General features: G+C 42.7%; 1 protein-coding gene across 3 annotated transcripts in view; it reads right to left on the bottom strand.

Annotated features, from left to right (window-relative positions):
- PCSK5 (proprotein convertase subtilisin/kexin type 5) overlaps positions 1 to 8,846 on the bottom strand; it is a 283,839-nt gene extending 274,993 nt beyond the window's left edge. For all 3 annotated transcript variants that reach the window (XM_045020518.1, XM_045020516.1, XM_045020517.1), the window contains exon 1: positions 8,127 to 8,846. In XM_045020518.1, coding sequence (XP_044876453.1) covers positions 8,127 to 8,324 — 198 coding nt within the window. In that variant the 5' untranslated portion in view covers positions 8,325 to 8,846. The remainder of the gene's footprint in view (positions 1 to 8,126) is intronic.
- Between the last annotated feature and the right edge of the window lie 12,553 nt (positions 8,847 to 21,399).

Here is a 21,399-nt window from a genome sequence, read left to right as displayed (position 1 = left end):
TCTTTCAACAACAGCTTCTCTGTGCCTTTGCTAGATCTTCAGGTTTGAATCTGATTAATATTTATTCACTGTTTGTGTGATTTACTGGCCTAAAAGCACTAAAATCCCACACAATACTCCCGACCCTGTGGTTCAACTGAGACTTTTCAAATAAAATCTTTACGAAGCACAGAGTCATAACATAATACTGTAATCTGCAATGGCCACAGGTTGGCTTCTCATATTAGAGCTTAGTACACTATCCTTGTAACACTGAGTGTCCTTATTGCCTTGCCCAAGGCAGAATACTAGGGAAGAGGTAGCCTGTTGCCTCCAGAGGACGACGGGAAGGTGAGGGTAAGTCACTAGGCGACTTTCCCCAGATAAAATCAGTGGAAGGGAATGGACGATCTGTTGGGATAATCAGGGTGTGAAGGGAGGAGTTGTGGGGATGGGGAGGGTACCGACATACTCATCCCTTCCCTTGAATCAAGGAAAGGAGCAAAGAGTCTTCACCTCCACTCCACTTTAGGATGGAGGCAACAGGTTGTTTTTTATTCCATTCCTCTTCTCCACAGAAAGGAAATCTTCACCCCTTCCCTCTTCTCTCTCCCACTCTTCTTGCACAATTAGGAAGAGGTAGAGTGCCCTGCCTGAGCTAGGAGAAGTGCTCTAGGCTCAGGGCTGCTGCTGGCAGCAGCAGACAGGAACTGGCAAAACAATAATGAACACAAACAATATGAAACAAAAGGTTCACTGCCCATTCCTTACTTTGAAGCCACAATATTTGAAATTAGAGGAAACTCATGCACCCATCCCTAATTATCAGCTCCCTTTTTATACAATGAGAAGTGGAGGAAGACGGGGTTAACCGATTTTCCCAAGACCATGGAAGGCATTAGTGTCAGAGCCAGAATTAGAGCTGCTGGCTTTTAAACCTCTTCTCAGGTCATGTCTCACTAAACTAGCATCCCTTTCTGCAACGTATTGAGAACATGTGAGCACTAAACCACAAATGTACTTCCAGTGAGAAGCTGTACTTCAGGAAACAAGGAAAACTATGGGAACTAAGATGACATATCAGTATACTATAATTTTCATGGCTGTATCAAAAAACAAGCTTCCTTTTCTCTCACTGAATAGTGATAAGCTGTTTTATATCAATGGAGTTACAACATATCTGTCAATTGGACAAAGTCAAGGTAGGTGAGGTAGTATCTTTGATTGGACCAATCTCTATTGGTGGAAGTCCATAAGAGATATTACTTCACCTACCTTGTCCATCTCTTATCCTGGTACCAACATGGCTATAACAACACTGCAAACAATTGGACAAAGTGCAAAACACACTACATGATTTTAATAAATCCTTCAACAGCTTCTATCTCTAGACAGCCAATGTAAGGTGGAATTATTCCAAGATTTAGCAATAGATACTCAGCTCAGTGCTAGAGCTCTGTAACCCTGCAACTATTGAGGGTCTGGATCAATCACAGTATAACCTAAAGCAACCTCTAGAGTGCTCTACATTATACCAACTTGTATATTTCTGATCCTTTACCACAGTGCACTCCATCCCCATTCTTGGCACAGTTGGGAGGGAATGGTGTAGAGACAGCTTTATGCCAGCCAGGGATTCCCACACAACAAAGGAATCACCAACTGCCCATTTAGAGTGGGCCAGAATCCCCACTTCTTAAGACCACAAACAAAAATGTCATCACTACAAATCAAAATTCAGGATATGATGTCATTACTTAAGATACTTCTGTCATACAAAAGCCCAAACTAACAAACTAAGCTTTGGGACTGTCACTTACACTGGCTTTACACTAGGGTAACTCTGTTGGCTTTAATGGAGTTATAATTGATTTACACTAGGCCTACTGTCAATAACCAAGCACTATGGCCCTGATCCAGCTCCCATTAAAGTAGATGGAAACACTCCCACTGATTTAAGCGCAGGCGAGATCAGGTCCAACAGTGTGAATTAATATGCTCAAAATCTACAGCACTACCTACAGTTATCAAAATGAGCCTTCATCGGTAAGACATTCTTACCAAAACAAAAAACTTAGTGAACAATTTTTTTTGTGGCTAACCATAAGCAAGGCTTGAAAAATCCATTTACCCACTTGTCAGAACCAATAAGGGGACCTACATCATCAATTTCTGCAGGATTTTGGCATTCCTTTTAAAAAGAAAAATTTCTACCCCTTATGTTTAGGAAGGCAGTCTTCCAAATACATATCAAATGTTCTGCAGTGTCATCTTCCTGACACCTCAGCTGCTGCTCATTGCTTTCCCAAGCCAGAGAAGAATGAAATTAGTAACATTCTGGTTAGTTTCACTGCAGCTATTCAAATAACTATGGGTGACAGTACAATTGTCAAAACTCATGTCAATTTCATGCTTGTAAAGGTAAGAAAAAAATACCACCAACAGTACTGGAGTTATTCACAGGAAAGGAGGATGAAAAAATGGAGCCTAGGAAAGAGGTTGCTTAGGAAAAACCTCTTCCTCTCCCACCTTATGTCTGCCAGGAAGCCATGCAGTGAGAGAAGTGACAGAAAACTCCTTCTTCCTTTGGGGAAGTAAAGAAGACTGGAGCTTCAAGTTAATCAACTACCTACTAGTCAGAGACTGAAATAAAAGATGAAACCTCTAAGCAAGGTTCACAGACAGCACACTGGTCGAAATCTCTCCATCCTCCATCTGACCAGGAACTGAGAGTAGCAGGGAGCTGGGCTTCCCTCCAATATTTTGCCTCTGGACCTCATTAGTGGCCCCTCCCTCATCCATCTATCACATCTACCCCTGACGAATTGATCTAGTCATCTGGTGTGGTGTATGATTAGTTTTTCTAGCCATGGCCAGGACTAAGACACCAGCTGGACAATGAAAATAAGCAGATATTTCAAGGACCACTTGTTATATTCTACTACCAATCACCCAAACAAAGCAAAAGACACAATGTCTAACTTTAATGCACCCCCAAGGAAGCATTAAATCACAAAAAATCAACAACCCATAAAACATATGTTCTACAGCCCTTTCCAGTGTATTGTCTGAACTTCATTTCACAACCCCCTGCCCCAGGGTTCATCTCCATTGATCTTCTCTTTTCTCAAGTCAACATTGAGTATCACATCTCTGCAGATAAAATCCAAAACTTATACCACCTTTCCTCTTTTATCTCTAAATTAACTTGCAGCCTGCCTACATCTCATCCTCTGGTTTGCTTCTTCTCATAACTTATTTCATCTCCACGCTTTCAAAATGGATAGATCAACGGGTAACAAAAGCACCCTGAAGCAAATCCCTCCATCTCTACTGCTCCCCTCAGTTCAACTCAGTCAATTGACAATATTGTCAGGATCTTCCTGGTTTGCAAATCTGCCCACAAAAACCTCTGAAACACTTTCCATATTAGACATTAGTTCTTATATATGACCCTATTGTATCTTATCTGGACTCTTGTAATTCTTCTGTTCCTTTGGGTAAAATGCCTGTTGATGTCAATTGCAAGACTCACACTGATTTTAAAGAGCCAAGATTTACCCTTCTGTACATTCTTTCTAAAGTCCAACTCTCAAATCTTCAATTACCCCAAAATGCAGCTCCTTGTCCCTTTACTTTTATCTGGAGGTGGTAATATCCCATGTTCAGAACCCTTTAATGGTTTCTTGTCCATTTCAGATTGTTTATGGATCTGTTCTTCCATAAGATTTGCAATGAGCAACTTTGAGCCAAAATAAACATAGCACAGCTCCTACTGACCCAATCAGAAGAAGGCTCCCTTTCAGCTCACTTGGCAGTAACACTGTCTACAAAACCAAAATCCTAACTATCTTGGCTGCCATAATATACAGGTTGCACACGCAGCAAGTTCTGTCACTGGAAAAGGAATCTGCTAACTGGTTACTGTAAGTATCTTAATAGTGTAACCAGATATCAGACCACAATACTTTTCACAATCTTTTTGAATTTATCTTGTCCTGTTCTTCTGTCTATTCCCTGTACCCCATACTATCAGATTTCTTTCAGCCACTTCCCATTGGCTCTCCCCAGTAAATAGTAGATTCTCATCCCTTGCTGGCCTTGGCATAGATTTTTCTCCCTCACTTTCCATGCTTTTTTTTGGTTGGATTGATTCCTTCACTCTTCAAATCCATGTTAACAACCATCACTTCTCCCTTGCCTGTGACTTCTAAATCTTCCTAATAAAATCTCTCTTCACCTGTGCTTTATAAAATCTACATATGCTACCTACAAGATAACCTGTATGCTTTGTTTGCTTACATACATTCTGTTATACTTTTCAAGAATGGTGCCATAATTCTTTTGAATTGTATTAGGTACACTCTGAATCGCATAGTTCTGTGCTATCCACAAGGTAACAAGAGATGTAGAATCAAAGTCATACACCTGTAGACCCAGCGATCTGGGAACCTGATGAAAATGGTACCAAATTTTCAGAGCGGGGGTGGGGTATGGAACAGAACAGAACAGACTACTCACATGAATGCCCAGGGACACTCTAATGAACACTCTGATGCAAAAAAACCATTTGGAGAACATTTTGCTAGGAGTAACCAGAAACTCAAAAGCGCCAGACCTAAAGAGAACTTCACACAGCCATGAAACTCTTCTTGCATACCACTCTTCAGAACACATAAATACATAATAAATCATGCTCTGGGATCTCTATTTGATAGAGCAAAATGACATCTAGTAGCCAAAACATGTGTAGTAATCTCCATGAATGTTTTAGCACATGTCCACTGCCAGCTTTTTCCTGTATAAAGCTTGGTAGCAAGCAGACTGAGACTAGGAATCAACTACGAGACCTGTGTTCATGCTATCACTAATGCTCACTTGTTCCCTCAAATACACTTTCCCCAGTTAATATATTTCTATATTCTTCTTTTTATTTGCATACTTCATACCTAAATAATGCATAAATAAATACTGAAAATGATACTGCATAAATAATACTGAAATGAAGGGAATTGGCATTATGCACTCCTTTGATTTGTAGATCTATTTATGCATTTTCCAATTGTCCATTATTTATATGCTCTGTATTTTGTCCCCTCCCTATCTGCACACCTGATCAGCAATGTATGTATTATTAATATAAGGCCATAGGTGTACACATGGCACTTTACTGACATATAAGAAGACAAAAGCTACTTACTGCTTTCCTTATTTCTTCAATGGAAGGTTTGGGTGTGCAAGGAATGCAGGGTCCGGCCCTAATTTAGCCATCTGGCATGGCAAATAAGACAAGGGGTGGAAGAGAATCCTTCTCCATACATTTTACTATATTGCCTGTTTCTGTACTTGAACAATATGGTAATGCTCAAATTACTAAGGCCCAAATGTGAAGATACAAAAAAAGAAAAAAAGATCCAGAATAAGGGACACAAAAACAATAGAGCAGGAAGCTATAATTTTGGATTCACTTTTTTAAATAAATGGCAATTTGGAGCCAAATTTTCCAGAGTGGGTGCAATTTGCACATATACATTTCCCCCCGTAATTTTGTGCCCCTAAATAGAATTGTTTGTGCCTCTAATTACCTGACTGTGGGAACAAAAAGGGAAGCTGGGACTCAGCCCTTTGAAGATTTAATTATTTGTATTTCACATTTTATATAATTTCAGTGTTGTGTTCCAGATTTTTTGATGTCAATAATTAATAATAATAACTGTGCACTATTCCAGATTAAGTTATAAAATGAAAGACGTCCCTCTTAACAAGGAACAACTGAGAGGTATGTTTGAAACTTTCAGTACAATGATACAGTATGTGTGAACTGATTTTATAATACTAACAATTGGGTGAGTGTTACTGTCCTTTGATCTGATGGGGTGAAAAAGATCTGAAGTGCAGCTCTATTTTTGTGAATTTCTTGCATGAGATGAAGAGGTCTTCTGTATATGTTAAATCTTGTGTTCTAAACTTTTAACTGGTGTAATTAAAAGTGCACCCAGAAAAACTGCTTGCAAAACAGTATTGCTTATTTTTAAGCACTCCGTTTGTGATGCATTGGATAACAACTCACACTTTATAAGGCTAAATACCAAGAAATGTGTGATATACTGTGGCAGGGTGTACATCAGAAAAAGAGTACCTTAACTCTTTTTTTTCACTGTAGTATCTGTGCAGCAGCAGAGTATTTTCTAAATGTGACTGGATCCAGCAAGAACCAGATGTTTCCTCACTCCAAGTGTCTGGATCCAATAATTTTCTCATGGTCTGTTTTTGGATCCAGACAGTTCCAGGTGTTTTCTAACTAAACATCTGTGGATTCAACAGAGTCCCCATGTTTTCCAACTAACTGGGCATAAATCAAGGAAGATTTGTACGATTTTGTGTTAAATTTTCTTGGATTCAAGATTTTACTTCTCCCCCTTTCCAATTTTAATTTTATTATGAACTGGAGAAAGGCGGAAGTAATTTTATTGTGTATATACAGATACACACACACACAATTTAGGAAATCAGTGTTTTCCCCCATATAGGCCGTTCATTGACAGGAATGCTTCCCTTTACCGCGATATGTTAAATCTAGATCTCTGAGCACAAGTAAGTCCTGCCGGATTCCGTACATCAGCCCTCGAATGCCCTCAGTATTTCCCCCTGTCCATGCACAACCGGATTTTAACAGGACTAGTCTGGTTTATTTTTCTCTCTCCAAGCTGCCTGCTACAAATCGTAGCGGCAGCAAGACGACATGCAGGCATCTAGGGGCACAAAGGGCGACCCTTTTGCCACCTCCTCCTCCTGCCTCGTAACCTGTCCCTCCGGAAGGTGTCCAAAATGGGGGCAAGAAATTCCCCCCACTCCCACCTTGGCAATAACAGCAGCTGTGTCCTCCTAGTCCCGTGGGACACACAATCTGCTTGTTCAGGTGATCTGATTTTCAGGGACTGAGCTCAAAGTTCATGCTCTGAAACGGCACAAATGGACTGAGGAGCTTGGAGGTGGGGAAAGCTGTGGGAGGGCTAGATGCTCTGATATCTTGGACAGAGCGGATACTCCTTGCCTCCAAGCCATCTCCTCCTCCCTCTCCCTTCACAAACACGTCCCTAGCGGCAGCAGGCTCCGATCCGCAGCAGAGCCACTTCCACCCAGCGTCAGCAGGACAAGGGTAATTCCTTAGATGCATTTAATTTCCGTGACAAACGTGTTCCCCTGAACTGCCCCCGCTCCCCAGTACAGCTTGCGGCGGCGGGCAGGATTCCAAGCTCAGCCGGAAATTTACCTGGCTGAACGAGCGCGTATTTTGGCTTGATCGCTGTGTCCATGTTATCATCAGTCCACCCCCATGAACTGGTCTTTATTCTGCATTCATAACAATCACAAATAACCGGGGCACCTTTTCTAAGCACCGATTTCCACAGCATTTTAAAACCCCAGCCCCGTTCCTTTACCTGGTTGGATCACTCCTAGATAGTAATCTTCCCCCAACCCTCCCAAGCCCTAGGACAAAGACGAGGAATCTGGGGGTGGGGAGCTGGGTGTTTGTTTTCCCCTCCCCTCACAAGCCTGCTGCTAGAGCCACTGTCTGACCGCAGGAAGTTTCAAACGTCTCCTGGCTGGGTGTTTTGCAAGCTCCCACCTCGTGAGCAGCTGTCTGAGAAATGCCCACGGAGCTGCACAGAGAACATCCCCCGCCTCACTCGCACAATCCTTCCCCGAAAGTGTCTGCAGAGAGAAACTTCTGTCTCCCGCGGTAGTTGTGCATTGCACACTCGCGTCATCCCCCAGAGCACCGGCACCCGGGACACACACACATAATTAAAACATTCGTGTTACACCTGGCCTATGCACGCAGCCACACAAAACAAACACAAGGAGAGAAACAGCCCCCTGCCACCACAATCCACCGGCAGGATTCAGCCACAAACAGATCCCTGCCGACTCTCCATACACTCTGCACTCGGGGAACGGCTCCGAGGAATCTAGAGTGAAGGGCAAACTTCTGTCTGCCCCTTCCATTGCCCTGCGCTCCCTTGCTTAACTTTTTGTGCCAGCCCAGACTGAACAGCAGCAGATCTGGGAGAAGGTCCTGCCTGCGGCATCTGCAACGTTACCATCTGTTAGAAAGTAGTGGATGTAGTTTGAAGGAGGGTTACCTGTCCTATATTGACGTATCCGTATTTGCTAGCTATCCTGCTGGCTTCCTGATGCCCCCCAGTTATCCTCACAGCCCAGTGGTTGGTGTACATTCGAGTCCTGCAGGCGGGTAGCAGGAACCCCAGCAAGAGGGTGAGCAGGCAGAGACGGTCCCCTCCTCCTCCGCCTCCCCAGCAGCAGCGACTCTTCCAGCCCATCTTCTCCTCCTGTGCAAACAAGCCCCACGAAACTTCTCCTTCCTTCTTCCCAGGCTCCTCTCTCACCTCCAGGCGACACCACCAGCAGCAGCAAGTCTTCCAAAGTTACCCCGAAGAGGCAACTAGAAATAGCTTAGAATATTGCATTGAACTTTCTTTGGGTTTAAATTATTAGAGGTTATGTATAATTATTATAATCAGCAACTGTTGTTATTATTAATCTCCCTCCTCTCTCGAGGGATTAAGTAACTTGCTAGGAAAGCTCCTCTCACAGTTTCTGAGCTTCAGGCTTCTCCCTCTTTCCCCTGCTACATGGAAAGTCTTCTCTCTGTAGGGAGGGAGGTGTCCTTTGCTTTTCCTTCTTTCTCAGATTTTCCCCCTCTACTTATCTGCTCTCTCTTTCTTTATTTTCTTCTTCTCCTTCTCTTTCTCCCTCCCTCCCCTTGCCCAGAGTACAGCAGCAGCAGCAGGCAGTGTTGAGTGTTGGCAGCTGAGCTCCTCAGTTCAGTCAGCCTGTGTAACCTCCCTCCCTCCCTCCCTCTGAGTAGTGAGTGCGGAGTGTGAGTGGAAATGGCAGCAGCGCCTTCCCTGCATAAGTCACTGTGCACCCCCCTTCTCTCCTCCAGTTCCCTCCCGGCTAATACCGGGAGCCAGCCCGGTCCTAGCGCCTTCCCATTCCCTATACAAATACAAAACCCTTAAACAAACAGCGCGAGGTGATCCCACAATTGAAAACAAACAGCCAACAACGATGTAGATTTGATTCAATTCATTATTTATTTCAGTGCACCGAACCTCGTACATGGTATCACCAGGCGTGCAACCACATCCTAGAGATCCAGTACACGTGCACAGACATGCTAAACCCAACTCCAAAACCATGCATCAGAAGTTTATAGTGTACATTTTTATACATTGCAATAATAATAAAAGAAAGTCAGCTCAACACCAACACAGAAAAACAGACACCTAGAATTGCACATAAAAAACCTGTCACCTGAATAAAATCCACCCTCTCATTTCTTTATCATCCAGGATAAAACATTTAAAATACCTGTCAGTTACATAGAAACATAATTATTTTCAATGATAAGTTCTTTGGGTCAGGGACTGTCACTGGCTATGTGTTTGTACAATGCCTAGCACAATGAGGACCCAACCTGACTGAAATGGAGATGCTATTGCAATATAAAATGTTAGTCATAACTAAAGATTTACCTCTAATTATGCCACACCTCATAATACCCCATTAGGGATGAGTTGCAGGATTGTCTTTGTAGTCCTTGACATATTAATTATTTTGAAAATATTTCATAGTAACACTGAAAAATAAAAATCCACACACATAAACTATATTTTAAAACATGATAGTATAAATATTAGATATTTTATGTAGGAGCACTGGATACTGTGGCAACAGATGCTTTTGAAATGTTTATAATAAATATGTAATGTCTTTGAAGAGTATCTAAGAATATCTAATATTGCATTATATCATCACCAATTATACAAAGAGGCTTAGTCTTAGAGAAAGATAGGGTAGTGGTCTGAGCCTAGAACTGTGTATGAGGACTCAATGACTTCTAATGGTAGTTCTTAATAAGTATATGAATAGTAATGTTGTCTTCAATGGCATTACTCACATGCTTTAAGTTAAGCATGTGCCAAAGTTTTCCTGAAGCAAATCCTCATATTTGCTGCCAGCATAGGATAGCTCCCTTGTTGTGACCTTGAACAAGTCACTTAACTTAGCCTTGGTTTATCTGTAAAATGGGGATACATAAATCAATGTATCTACCTCTCCAGGGAGTTGGGAGGATTCATTAATGTTTAAAAAGCTATTGAAAATTAAAAATAATATATACATTCAAAATATTTTTTTTTTACTCAGAGACCCTAAAGAACATTACAGAAACAGGCATTAATATTCTTATCCCTACAGGGGAGGGATAGCTCAGTAGTTTGAGCATTGACTTGCTAAACCCAGGGTTGTGAGTTCAATCCTTGATGAGGTCATTTAGGGATTGGTTCTGCTTTAAGCAGGGGGTTGGACTACATGATCTCCTGAAGTCCCTTCCAACTCTAATATTCTATGAGAGATGGAATGCTTTTCAAAGGGTCACATAACAAGTGGGCAGTACCTTGATCCCAGTTCTCTCCTCTAAACACTAAATATGCTGTCTCCCTAATTAAAAGTAAATTAGCAACAACAAAATATACACTCTATAGTAAAATATTCTATGCACCCAATTCACTTATTTTTTCTATAATCTTGTTATATTCTATTACTGACCAACCTGTCACCATATCCTGTCATTAAGTTTAAGGGGGGAAATCAGGAAAATCCACTCTCTACTCCCCCATGAATTATATGTTCCTTGTCTCTAAAATTTCACTTGCCAGGAAATTTTTCTCTTCCCTGTATGTTTTTCTGTAGTTCACATTATCATTTGCTAATCATATTACAACACACTATTTACCTCTGTCCTCAGTTCCAAGACTACCATGGGTTTACCTCCTCTAGAAATGTCACAAATAATGATTCACTCTTTGGCAAACATGGGCCCAATCCTGGTTCCAGTGAAATCAATAGCAGAACTCTCACTGACTTCAAAAGAAGGGGCTGTCATGTTGCTGATATTCATAAATCCACATTAATTGAATATGACATTAAATCTCCTCCAGCAATTAGCCCTCCTTATTGATTACTTCAGTGATAATTACACAAGTCAGCTCTCTTTCACAGCATTCTACATCTGGAATGTTTAAAGTATATTTCATCATAAATGATCTCCCTACTGAAGTGTATAGCAATCAATGTCCTGCACTTGCAAAACCTAGCTCTTTTGCTGTTGATTTTTTTTTTAAACTAGGAGGAATGGGGAAATTGTTCACTGATCATTTCTCAATGGGCTCACTTTTTTCTTCACTAATTTGTTTCCAGATATACATGTGTCTTTTTTTTTTTTGACAAACATAACATGCAAGGTATTGACCATAAATGAGAATTTGTAAGTTAATGGGGAACAGGTTAAAAAATGTTTAGCACTTATATCAATAAAAAAAAGTTGGTGATGCAATAGAACATTCTTCCACAGATAGACAACAGTACCATAAAGGGGTCAGAAATATAAGGCTATATTCTGAAAACCAGTTCTTGATAAATGATAAGTCATTACCGGCCCCTAGAGACATATCTAAGGCCACGTTTACACTTACCTGCTGGGTCGACGCGGTGAGTTCGACTGCTCGGAGTTCGAACTATCGCGTCTGATCTAGACGCGATAGTTCGAACCCCGGAAGCGCTAGTTCGAACTCCAGTACTCCACCGCGGCAGGAGGAGTTGCCGGAGTCGACCTTGGAGCCGCGGAGTTCGCTTCCGCGGCGTCTGGACGGGTAAGTAAGTCGAACTAGGGTAGTTCGAATTCAGCTACGTTATTCACGTAGCTGAATTCGCGTACCCTAGTTCAACCCCCAACCTTAGTGTAGACCAGGGCTAAGGGTATGTCTTTACTGTGGAGTTAACTCAGATGATCAAGCAGAAGTGATCATCCAGGATAGCCTAGCTCGGATATGAGCAGCCTTACTGCAAAGCCATACTTGAGCATATCCACTCTAGTGCATCCACACTGGTGCTTCTTCACTTGTGGGGTGCTAGGACTTCCAGGGTCATATCCCAACTTTCTTAGACTTTCAGTAAGCTGAGCCACTCTATTGTGAGAGAACTCTTCTGCCTTTCTGGGCAACTGTGTGAAGGCATTGAAGAACTATCAGTACTCAAATTGTTTAGCATCTAATCTCATTGCAAAGTGGGCAGGTTACTATCCCCTGGGTAAGCAGCACTTGGGCTTTATTTGATACTCCAGGATGGGGCAATTAGCCCAGGTGTAAAGCACCCTGGCACTCGGGTGAGAGGTTTTTTTGTGTGGACAGGAGCTGGGTTAAGGGCAGCACCTAAGAGTCCAAGTTGACTCTGCAGTGAAAACAAGTTCTAAGGCTGTTTAAAGGTTCAGGATCATGTAAGTCTCTATCACCCATTCCACCACAACTTGCTCTTTCTACTCAGTTCTCTTCCCTGTTCCTACTACTTCTACCACCCAACCAATTCTGATCATTTCTCCATATTAAATGCAAACTTCCACCTGAATCTAGCTCTTTCCCTATTGTTATTAATACCTAAACCCCTTTCCATTGTTACTCTCCATTGATCATGATTATGATGGGTGTACTACCTATACTGGCCCTGAGAGGTTAAATTAGGCCCAATTAACCTCTAGGCAGCACCTGGAGGAGGAGACAGGGAGCAGAAATTGATTAATCTAGACACAAGGCTCAGCTGGGCAGACACAGATGGGGACTATATCAACCAGGAAGCTGGCAACAAGATGGGTAGGAGGAAAGAAGTCTTCAACTGCTTCCTGGGTGGGTGTGGATTGAAGAAAGTAGCTTATAGTTACTTTGTGGGAGGAAGGACTGTGGCTTGGTAAGCCCAGAAAGGTGGGCAAGGCTTGGGGGAATAACAGCAAGATCTGAAGTAGGACAAACTTTCTCTGCTGATGAGATGGCCCCTGACCTTGGACCCCCTGCTAGTTGCTGATTAAGTGGTACTGGTGGGGCAGTGAATAGGAAGACTTCCTGAGGTAACACAGTCCCTCTTGATAGATGGGCTCAGGAAGGGGGTGGGGAAGACCTGTACGGTGATCTGGCCAGAGGACTGAGTCATGAAGAGGAGGCTGCAGTTCTTGGAGTTTGCAGGGCAAGAGGCTAATGGAAGAGACCCTGCCAGGGGATGCTGGAGATAATTTCCAGGATGGCTAGCAGGAGGTGCCACTAGTGGTGTGTGAACCCCAGGACAGTAATCTACTATCTGACCTTTGTCTGTGCATCCATGGCTGTTCCTATTTGATCTAAATCTCTTCTCTAGTCTTGCTACTCCCTACTCCAAATTATTTCCTGAGGCTGTAATTTCCCTTCTTCAATTGTGAATTCCTGGGACTCAATAAGTCTGGTAGTGCCTCTCATGGGTCTCTGGCTGTAGTTCACTTTAAGATTCCTCTGTTCAAATTTTGCATGTTCTGGAGTTGTAGAAGTGTAATTAAGAAGGAAACCTCAGAGTGTCAATACATTTGAAGTGAGCAGCAAGCCCAAATCCTGCAAAGTAGCAACCAGATATGTTGGGTCCTGAGGATCTTCAAAAGTAGGGAAGGCTTTCATAAGGCACTTGGAGTACATGAAACCCAACAACTGACCTTTGACCAAAGTAATACACCCCATAGGAGACTAATTATTGTGTGCCACAGGGAAAAAAATAGAAGGTACCAAGGTGCACCAATGCCTGAGGCCTCTGGAATAATAGGGAAATGATTAAGTGAGATGTGAGACCTATCCTAGCCAGTGACTGGCACCCACATCATGCTGTGGAGAAAGGTGAAACCCCCCAATTCGGCAACAGAGGAGGAAAACAATCTATTTGAAGTGTGATTGTAAAACCATAAAAACCAGAGGACTTAAGGGAAGGTGTAGTTACTACAACTGACTTTAACCTGTCTGAAAAGTGGGGATTCTAATTGTTGATGAAGAGCACTTTGAGTCCATGATGATGAGTGAAAATTGCTAACTATAATAATGGAAAATTGCAAAGATGTAGTTGATAACAGTGAGATGGCATAATCTAGTGGACAGGACACTGGATTGAGAGCAAGGAGACCTTGATTCTGTTCCCAGCACTGCCATTGACCTGCTGGGTTACTCTGAGCAATGCATTTAATCTCTGTGCTTCTGTTTCCCCTCCCACTTCTTGTCTGTCATCTCAATTGAGAGCTGGGACTGTCTGTATATGTGCAGTCCCCAGCAAATGGGGCCCCAAGTTTGTTTGGGTCTTCTAAGCATTACTGTAGTACATATAACAATAAATTTATTCCTCATTTGTCTTGTATCTTTGCAATATTTCTTCTAAACCTCTTAGTATTAGCCCCCTGAACATTGTTTTCATACAAACATGGAAATCTCTTAGGATTCATTTGCGTGACAGGAAATTGTTCAGCTTTTTGAGGTAGTAAAGATGTTTTCTCTTTTTAATTCCTTAATGAATCATGGACACTTATATTTTCTGAACCTAGTTTTACATCTGTAAGCATAATGAACACCTAATTTGTAGGTATAATAAAAGTTAATCAGAGCTTACTATGACTAACAGGGCTCTACATCCACTGTCTTTCTCTAGTAAATGAAGGGGTCACTGCTGGCATCTACAATTCTTTCTAGAAGACAGACTCTACTGTATCCTATCTCATGGGTACTTATATGGCTCTCATCACTTAACAATTTAATGTATGTTTCTTCACCACATCCCTGTGAGGTAGGACAGTGCTATTACCCCCATTTTACAGATGAGGAACTCAGGCACAGAGAGACTAGGGTCCAGATCCTTGAAGGTATTTAAGGCCTGGCTGCCTCTTTAGGCACTACTGATACTTTCAGAGCCACTGCTCAGCTGCTGTTTAAACCCATAGTCACCTAAGTTCCTCAGGCACCTACATTTCTACCAGTCTGCATTTGCAAAGTCACTTAAGCCCTGATTCCACCCCACGTGGATGAGCAGCTTGGAGCCCAAGCTCAAGCTGAAGACCTAGAGGCCCCAAAGTGAGATGCTCAAACTAGGCAGGGAAGTGCCTACCTCATCAGTGGACCCAATTCTCTAGGTGTACTCTGAGCATGCCTAAGACCTGATACCTTTCAGATGCCACAGCTGGAGAGCCAGCTGTAGGCCACTGATGGAGGTGGGGTCAGAAAACCACCCATTACCAAGGCAGTTACGGGCCCAGGGAGAGCATTAAAGAGGTATTGAGCAGGAGACACCTTTTCTGCTGCTAGGGCATGTGCTACCTAAGCAGTTGACCTGGCTTTGGTGTCTCCATCCAGAGGAGGGCTCATGGCAGAGGGGAGGGAGGTGCCTATCTTTGACCCATCAGCCAATTTGCCCCAGGTCAGTTGCATAGGCACCTAAGGCCCTCTCCCCTCCCTACCTGTCTCCTGGGCATTTCATTCCTGTCTATCTTAGGTGATTCTCCACTCAGCTCTATGACTTATGAGGATCCCTTTCTTAGACTTGTAACTCTTGCTGTGTATTCTATGGGGACCCTGAGCACCTAGCTTGTGGCTGAAGTTTCTATTGGTCAGCAGGCCATCTAGTGATTAGCACAGCATCACTGAACAGAGCAATACCTAAGTACCCTTGTGAATCTAGCCTAAGTGACTTAACCAAGGTCACATGGGACAGCTGTGGCAGAGCAGATCTGGGTGTCAAGTTCCAAGCGAGTGCCCTAACCACTGCTCCATCTTTCCTCTTACTGTGTTAACCAAAGTTTTTATAATAACCGTATCTCTATAGTAGACTTTTGTTGGTGTGGAGAATGTGATTAAACAGAGCTATGCTATATGGCTGATGTCTACACTTTTCTATTTATTTAGGGCACAATTCAGCCAGGCATACTCACATTGATTAGTGCCCTGCTAAATAAGTAATCACATAATCATATTATAATTCTTTTCTTTCACCTTGTTTCCTCTTCAGTGGCACTACATGCATAACAAGACACTACACAGCATGAGTTTGAGTGGCTGACAGGTTCTGAATCATTTTATACTTATATACTCACTCTCTATACTGTGTTCATCACCATGGTTTGTCACTGATTGCTGTGGCCTCTGCATGGATTATATGTTAAAAGGCCTTACTTGACAATAAGCACAGATAAATACAGATTATCCAGTGATAAGATGCAAAAATGAAAAACAGATCCCTCAAAGATATTCCTCCTTCAAGGGTGTATTTTGGACTTGAGGGGCATCTGCTATGTATAAGTATGCTCTCTCTGTGTATACTTGAGTGTACATATAGAGAGCAGGTATGCATGCACGTGCACACACATGCTGCATCCCCTTATTGACCATTGGATGCTACCCACCACAGGTATAAATATTGCCCTCCAAATGCTCTAGTCAAAGAAAAATAGAAACAAGTACTTAAAAGGATATAATCTCTGCACTCTGAGGGGAGATGGTTGAATGAGTGATTTTATTACAGGGAAGCAGAATAAGACATAAGGAAGCTTTCTTTCTCTTAAGACGCCATCCACCAACATTCTCACCCTGGAAAATGAGAAACTCAAGGGGTTTTCCAAAAGGAAAGTCAATATGGTGGCAGTGAGCAATAACAATAAAGCAGATGCCAACAGTGAGAATAGAGCACAATACAGCACAATGAGAATAGAGAGGAAGACTTCAAGATAATGGAGCAAATAATTAAGCAATCGGTTTGCAAACATCTAGAAAACAATAAGGTGATAAGTAGCAGTCAGCATGGATTTGTCAAAAACAAATCGTGTCAAACCAACCTGATAGCTTTCTTTGACAGGGTAACAAGCCTTGTGGATGGGGGGGGAGGGGGGGGCGGAGCGGGGAGTGGTAGACGTGGTATATCTTGACTTTAGTAAGGCTTTTGATACTTTTTTGTACGACCATCTCATAAACAAACTAGGGAAAAGCAACCTAAATGGAGCTACTAAAATGCGAGGTCAAAACTGGTTGGAAACCATTCCCAGAGAGTAGTTATCAGTGGTTCACGTCATGCTGGAAGGGCATAAAGAGTGGGGTTCCACAGGGATCAGTTCTGTTCTGTTCAATATCTTCATCAGTGACTTGCATAATGGCATATAGAGTACATTTATAAAGTTTGTGGATGATACCAAGATGGGAGGGGTTGCAAGTGCTCTGGAGGATAGGATTAAAATTCAAAATGATCTGGAGAAATGAATTGAAGTAAATAGAATGAAATGCGATAAGGACAAATGCAAAGTACTCCACTTAGGAAGGAACAATCAGTTGCACACATACAAAATGGGAAATGACTGCCTAGGAAAGGGATCTGGGGGTCACGGACCACAAGCTAAATATGAGTCAACAGTGTAACCCTGTTGCAAAAAAAAAGAGAACATCATTCTGGAATGTATTAGCAGGAGTGTTGTAAGCAAGAAACGAGAAGTAATTTTTCTGCTCTACTTTGCTCTGATCAGGTTTCAACTGGAGCATTGTGTCCAGTTCTGGGTGACACATTTCAGGAAGGATGTGGACAAATTGGAGAAAGTCCAGAGAAGAGCAACAAAAATGATTAAAGGTCTAGAAAACATGACCTAGGAGGGAAGACTGTAAAAACCGGGTTTGTTTAGTCTGGAAAAGAGAAGACTGAGAGGGGACATAACAGTTTTCAAGTAAAAGGTTGTACAAGGAGGAGAGAGGAAAAATTGTCCTTTTAACCTCTGAGGATCGGACAAGAAGCAATGGGCTTAAATTGCAGCAAGGGAGGTTTAGGTTGGACATTAGGAAAAACTTCCTAACTGTCAAGGTGGTTAAGAACTGGAATAAATTGCCTAGGGAGGTTGTGGAATCTCTATCATTGGAGATTTTTAAGAGCAGGTTAGACAAACACCTGTCAGGCATGGTCTAGATAATTGGTCTTGCCACGAGTGCAGGGTACTGGACTGGACTAGATGACCTCTCGCGGTCCCTTCCAGTTCTATGATTCATGAAAAAATGAGCTATCTTAAAAACAAGGGACATTCTGAAATAAAACACACACTCCTTTTGCGGGGAGGGTGAATTTGGCCTTCTATCCCTCAGAAAGGCTTTCAGAAGCATGGAGAGTCTGAAACAGGATTCCTTTAGAGCAGGGGTGGTCAAATGTATTGACCTGCCAAGCCGCATATGACAATCTTCAGAAGTTCGAGAGCTGGGGCACACCTGCCAGGGCTTGGGGCTTCAGTCCTGTGGGAGGCACCTGATGGGGCTTGGGGCTTCAGCTCTGCTCATTCTGAAGCCCCAAGCCCCAGCAGGTATGCCCCGGTTGGCAGAAGCCCTGAGATCCCCCTCCCCACTGGGCTGAAGGCCCTAGCCCACCACCCTGCTGCAGGGCAGAGGTCCTGAGCTCCCCCTGAAGTCTGATAGGTGGAGAATGGGAGGGATATGAGGGGCTCCATGAGCCACACTTTAATGGTAAAAGAGCCGCATATGGCTCGCGAGCCACAGTTTGGCCATCCTTCCTCTAGAGGCTGAAACTAAGCAATGAGTAGGGCCCTACCAAATTCGCAGCCATGAAAAACGCATCATGGACCACGAAATCTGGTCTTTTGTGTGCTTTTGCCCTATACTGTACATATTTCACGAAGGAGACCAGCATTTCTCAAATGGGGGATCCTGACCCAAAAGGGAGTTGCTGGGGGGGGGTCACAAGGTTATTTTAGGGGGGTTGCGGAATTGCTACCCTTACTTCTTCAGAGCTGGGTGGCCAGAGAATGGAAGCTGCAGGCCAAGAGCCCAGCTCTGAAGGCAGAGCCACCACCAGCAGCAGCGCAGAAGTAAGGATGGCATGGAATGGTGTTGCCACCCTTCTGCACTGCTGCCTTCAGAGCTGGGTGGCCAGACAGTGGCGGCTGCTGACTGAGGCCCAGCTCTGCAGGCAGCAGCACAGAAGTAAGGGTTGCAATACCACACCATCCCATCCTTACTTCTGCACTGCTGCTGGTGACGGCTCTGCATTCACAGCTGGACTCCTGGCCTGCAACCGCCACTCTCCAGCTGTCCAGCTCTGAAAGCAGTGCGCCGCCAGCAGTCGTGCAGAAGCAAGGGGAGCAGTACTGCAACCCTCTTACAATAACCTTGTGACTCCCCCACAACTTGTTTTTGGGTCAGGACCCCTATAATTACAACACCGTGAAATTTCAGATTTAAATAGCTGAAAATATGAAATTTATGATTTTTAAAATCCTATGGCTGTGAAATTGACCAAAATGGACCATGAATTTGCTAGGGCTCTAGCAATGAGACTTTATAAATGCATGAAGGATTCTTATGTATCCACTGAGAAACTGTTAGCTCAGGTACTGAGGGGGTGGGGTGTATTGACAGCTTCTGTCTGAGCCAGTTCAGTGTTCTTTCTCAGGACACTGGAGAGATTATTCTGGGAGATTATTTCATCATTTCTACCAAATGAAAGCTTCTTCCCCTTTCAAGATTCCCTCCCACTCATGCCTTTCTCTTAACAGACCTGAATTCCTTTCTGCTGCCCATCTGCAATTCCTTCTCAGCCTCTCCTTTTGGACCATGTAGACATCCGGTCACCTCCCTTTGCCCATGTGGTCACCTCTGTGACCTCTCCATCACCTACAGTCTGCTCCCTGCTTCCCCACAATGCAACTCCTTGTCTGCACCCTCTCCATATAACTTCCCCCTCTCTATTCCATTCTATCAGTGTGAAATCCAGGTCATAGTTGAGAGCTTCTCAGTTATTATTATTGTGGTTATTTGTAGTACAGTAATGCTTAGAGGTTCCAGTCAAGATCTTGACTCCATTGTGCTAGATACTGAATAAACAGTCCCTGTGCCAAAGAGCTTACAGTCTAACTGGAAATGATAGGGAAATTGATATAAACACACATACACATTGATAATTTTGCAAGCATCATGTGAGTTCCATGGATTTTTTTCTGGCTGTTCATATAGTTTATGTGTCATTTTTGGATGGAGTTTTGTTTACTTTTTTATATTACAGTTATAGAGCAAGAGTGGGAGAGATGTGAAGGGTTTGGCTGCAAGGAGAAACAAAGCAAATGAGTGAGGCTGAAGTGAAGAGACTGAGGGGAGTAGGTGGATAGGAGCTAGAGAAAACTGCCAATCAGCAGAGGGGAAAAATCTTCAGAATAAGACCTTTAGAAAGCATAGTCTGACATCAGTGGTGTATGAGGGGATGTTTAAAATCTGCTGTAGCTGCTCCTGCTGACTTCAGTCTCTGGCTGACTCCATTCCAGAGTTAGTATACTAGACTTTAGAAAATGCAATAGGATTCCTTTCAGCCTAAACTGACCAGAAACATTCCTACTACAAGTTAGAAATGGGTGAGTGTATGTGAGAAAATGAAGCTTGTGACTGAATCCTAGAGTGTGTCTACACAGCCAAAACTTCAGCATGGGTAGTACAAACATGGCACGGACCCTGGCTCATACAGGGCACACTACCCTGCGCTACACTGTCATCACTGCTATTGTTAGCCTCGCTAGCTAGATTCAAGCTAGTTTGGGTAGGGTAGCTCATGCACAGCTGCTGCTATGAGACATACTCCTAATTTCAACTTTAAATGTAGAGGGGGCTAATATCACGCCCTCTTACTTTTCATTTGAGTGAATTAAAAGGAAAAAAATATGATAAATTTAAGATGATAACTTTTTAAAAAATAATCCCCTGGTCAGAGTTAAGGTTGTGGAGTTGTGATGAAATATATATTGCTTTATGGTTGATAAGAATAATGTGTGGATTTTTTTTATGTAGGGAGTGTATAATGTATGGTCTTATTCATTTCCTTGCCTTTAAATGATCTGGTTTGGTAAATTATGTGATATTGAAGATAAAGTACATTGTCATCACTGAGAAACCTCAACTAGTTTTTTAAATGAAGGTGCTTTTGTTTTGGAGTTCTATTATGAATGAGGCAAGAGACAGCATTTACCACCTTTCTTTGCTGTTGAGAAATTAAACTCCTACAGTTCATGAAGAAATTAGATTACTCCCAGAAAGGTTTCACTCACTCTAGAAGAAATCCAATCCCTTGCTACTAAATATTGTCAGATCACCCACCCCCATTAACACTCTTCCCCTCACGCCCTCTTTTCCCCCTCCCTCTCTGTTTTACCTTCATTCCACCACTGAGTTAAATAATAGAAGTACAGACACTTCATTTTTTTAAATTAGTGATTAGTGGCTGAACACTCGTAGTAACAAATCACATGATATTGTGAGCCACTGTGTCTATTAACAATTTCACTTCTTTGTGGGTCTCCGGAGTTAACTATTATATGTAGCTCTTTAAGTTAATTAGCTGTGGATTCTTTGCAAAGCAAAAATAATCATTGAGAACATTCAAACAACGCACACATGTATTAGCAGAGATTACAATCTGCTCGTGGACGTTTCACAAGCGGAAAAGACGCTAAATCCCCAATCTTGCAACGAGTTCACTTCCCAGTGG

Source organism: Mauremys mutica, chromosome 6 (assembly GCF_020497125.1).
Source record: "Mauremys mutica isolate MM-2020 ecotype Southern chromosome 6, ASM2049712v1, whole genome shotgun sequence".
Classification (NCBI taxonomy): domain Eukaryota; kingdom Metazoa; phylum Chordata; order Testudines; family Geoemydidae; genus Mauremys; species Mauremys mutica.
Note: the sequence above shows the minus strand (reverse complement) of the source record. Positions and strands in the feature narration are given on the sequence as shown.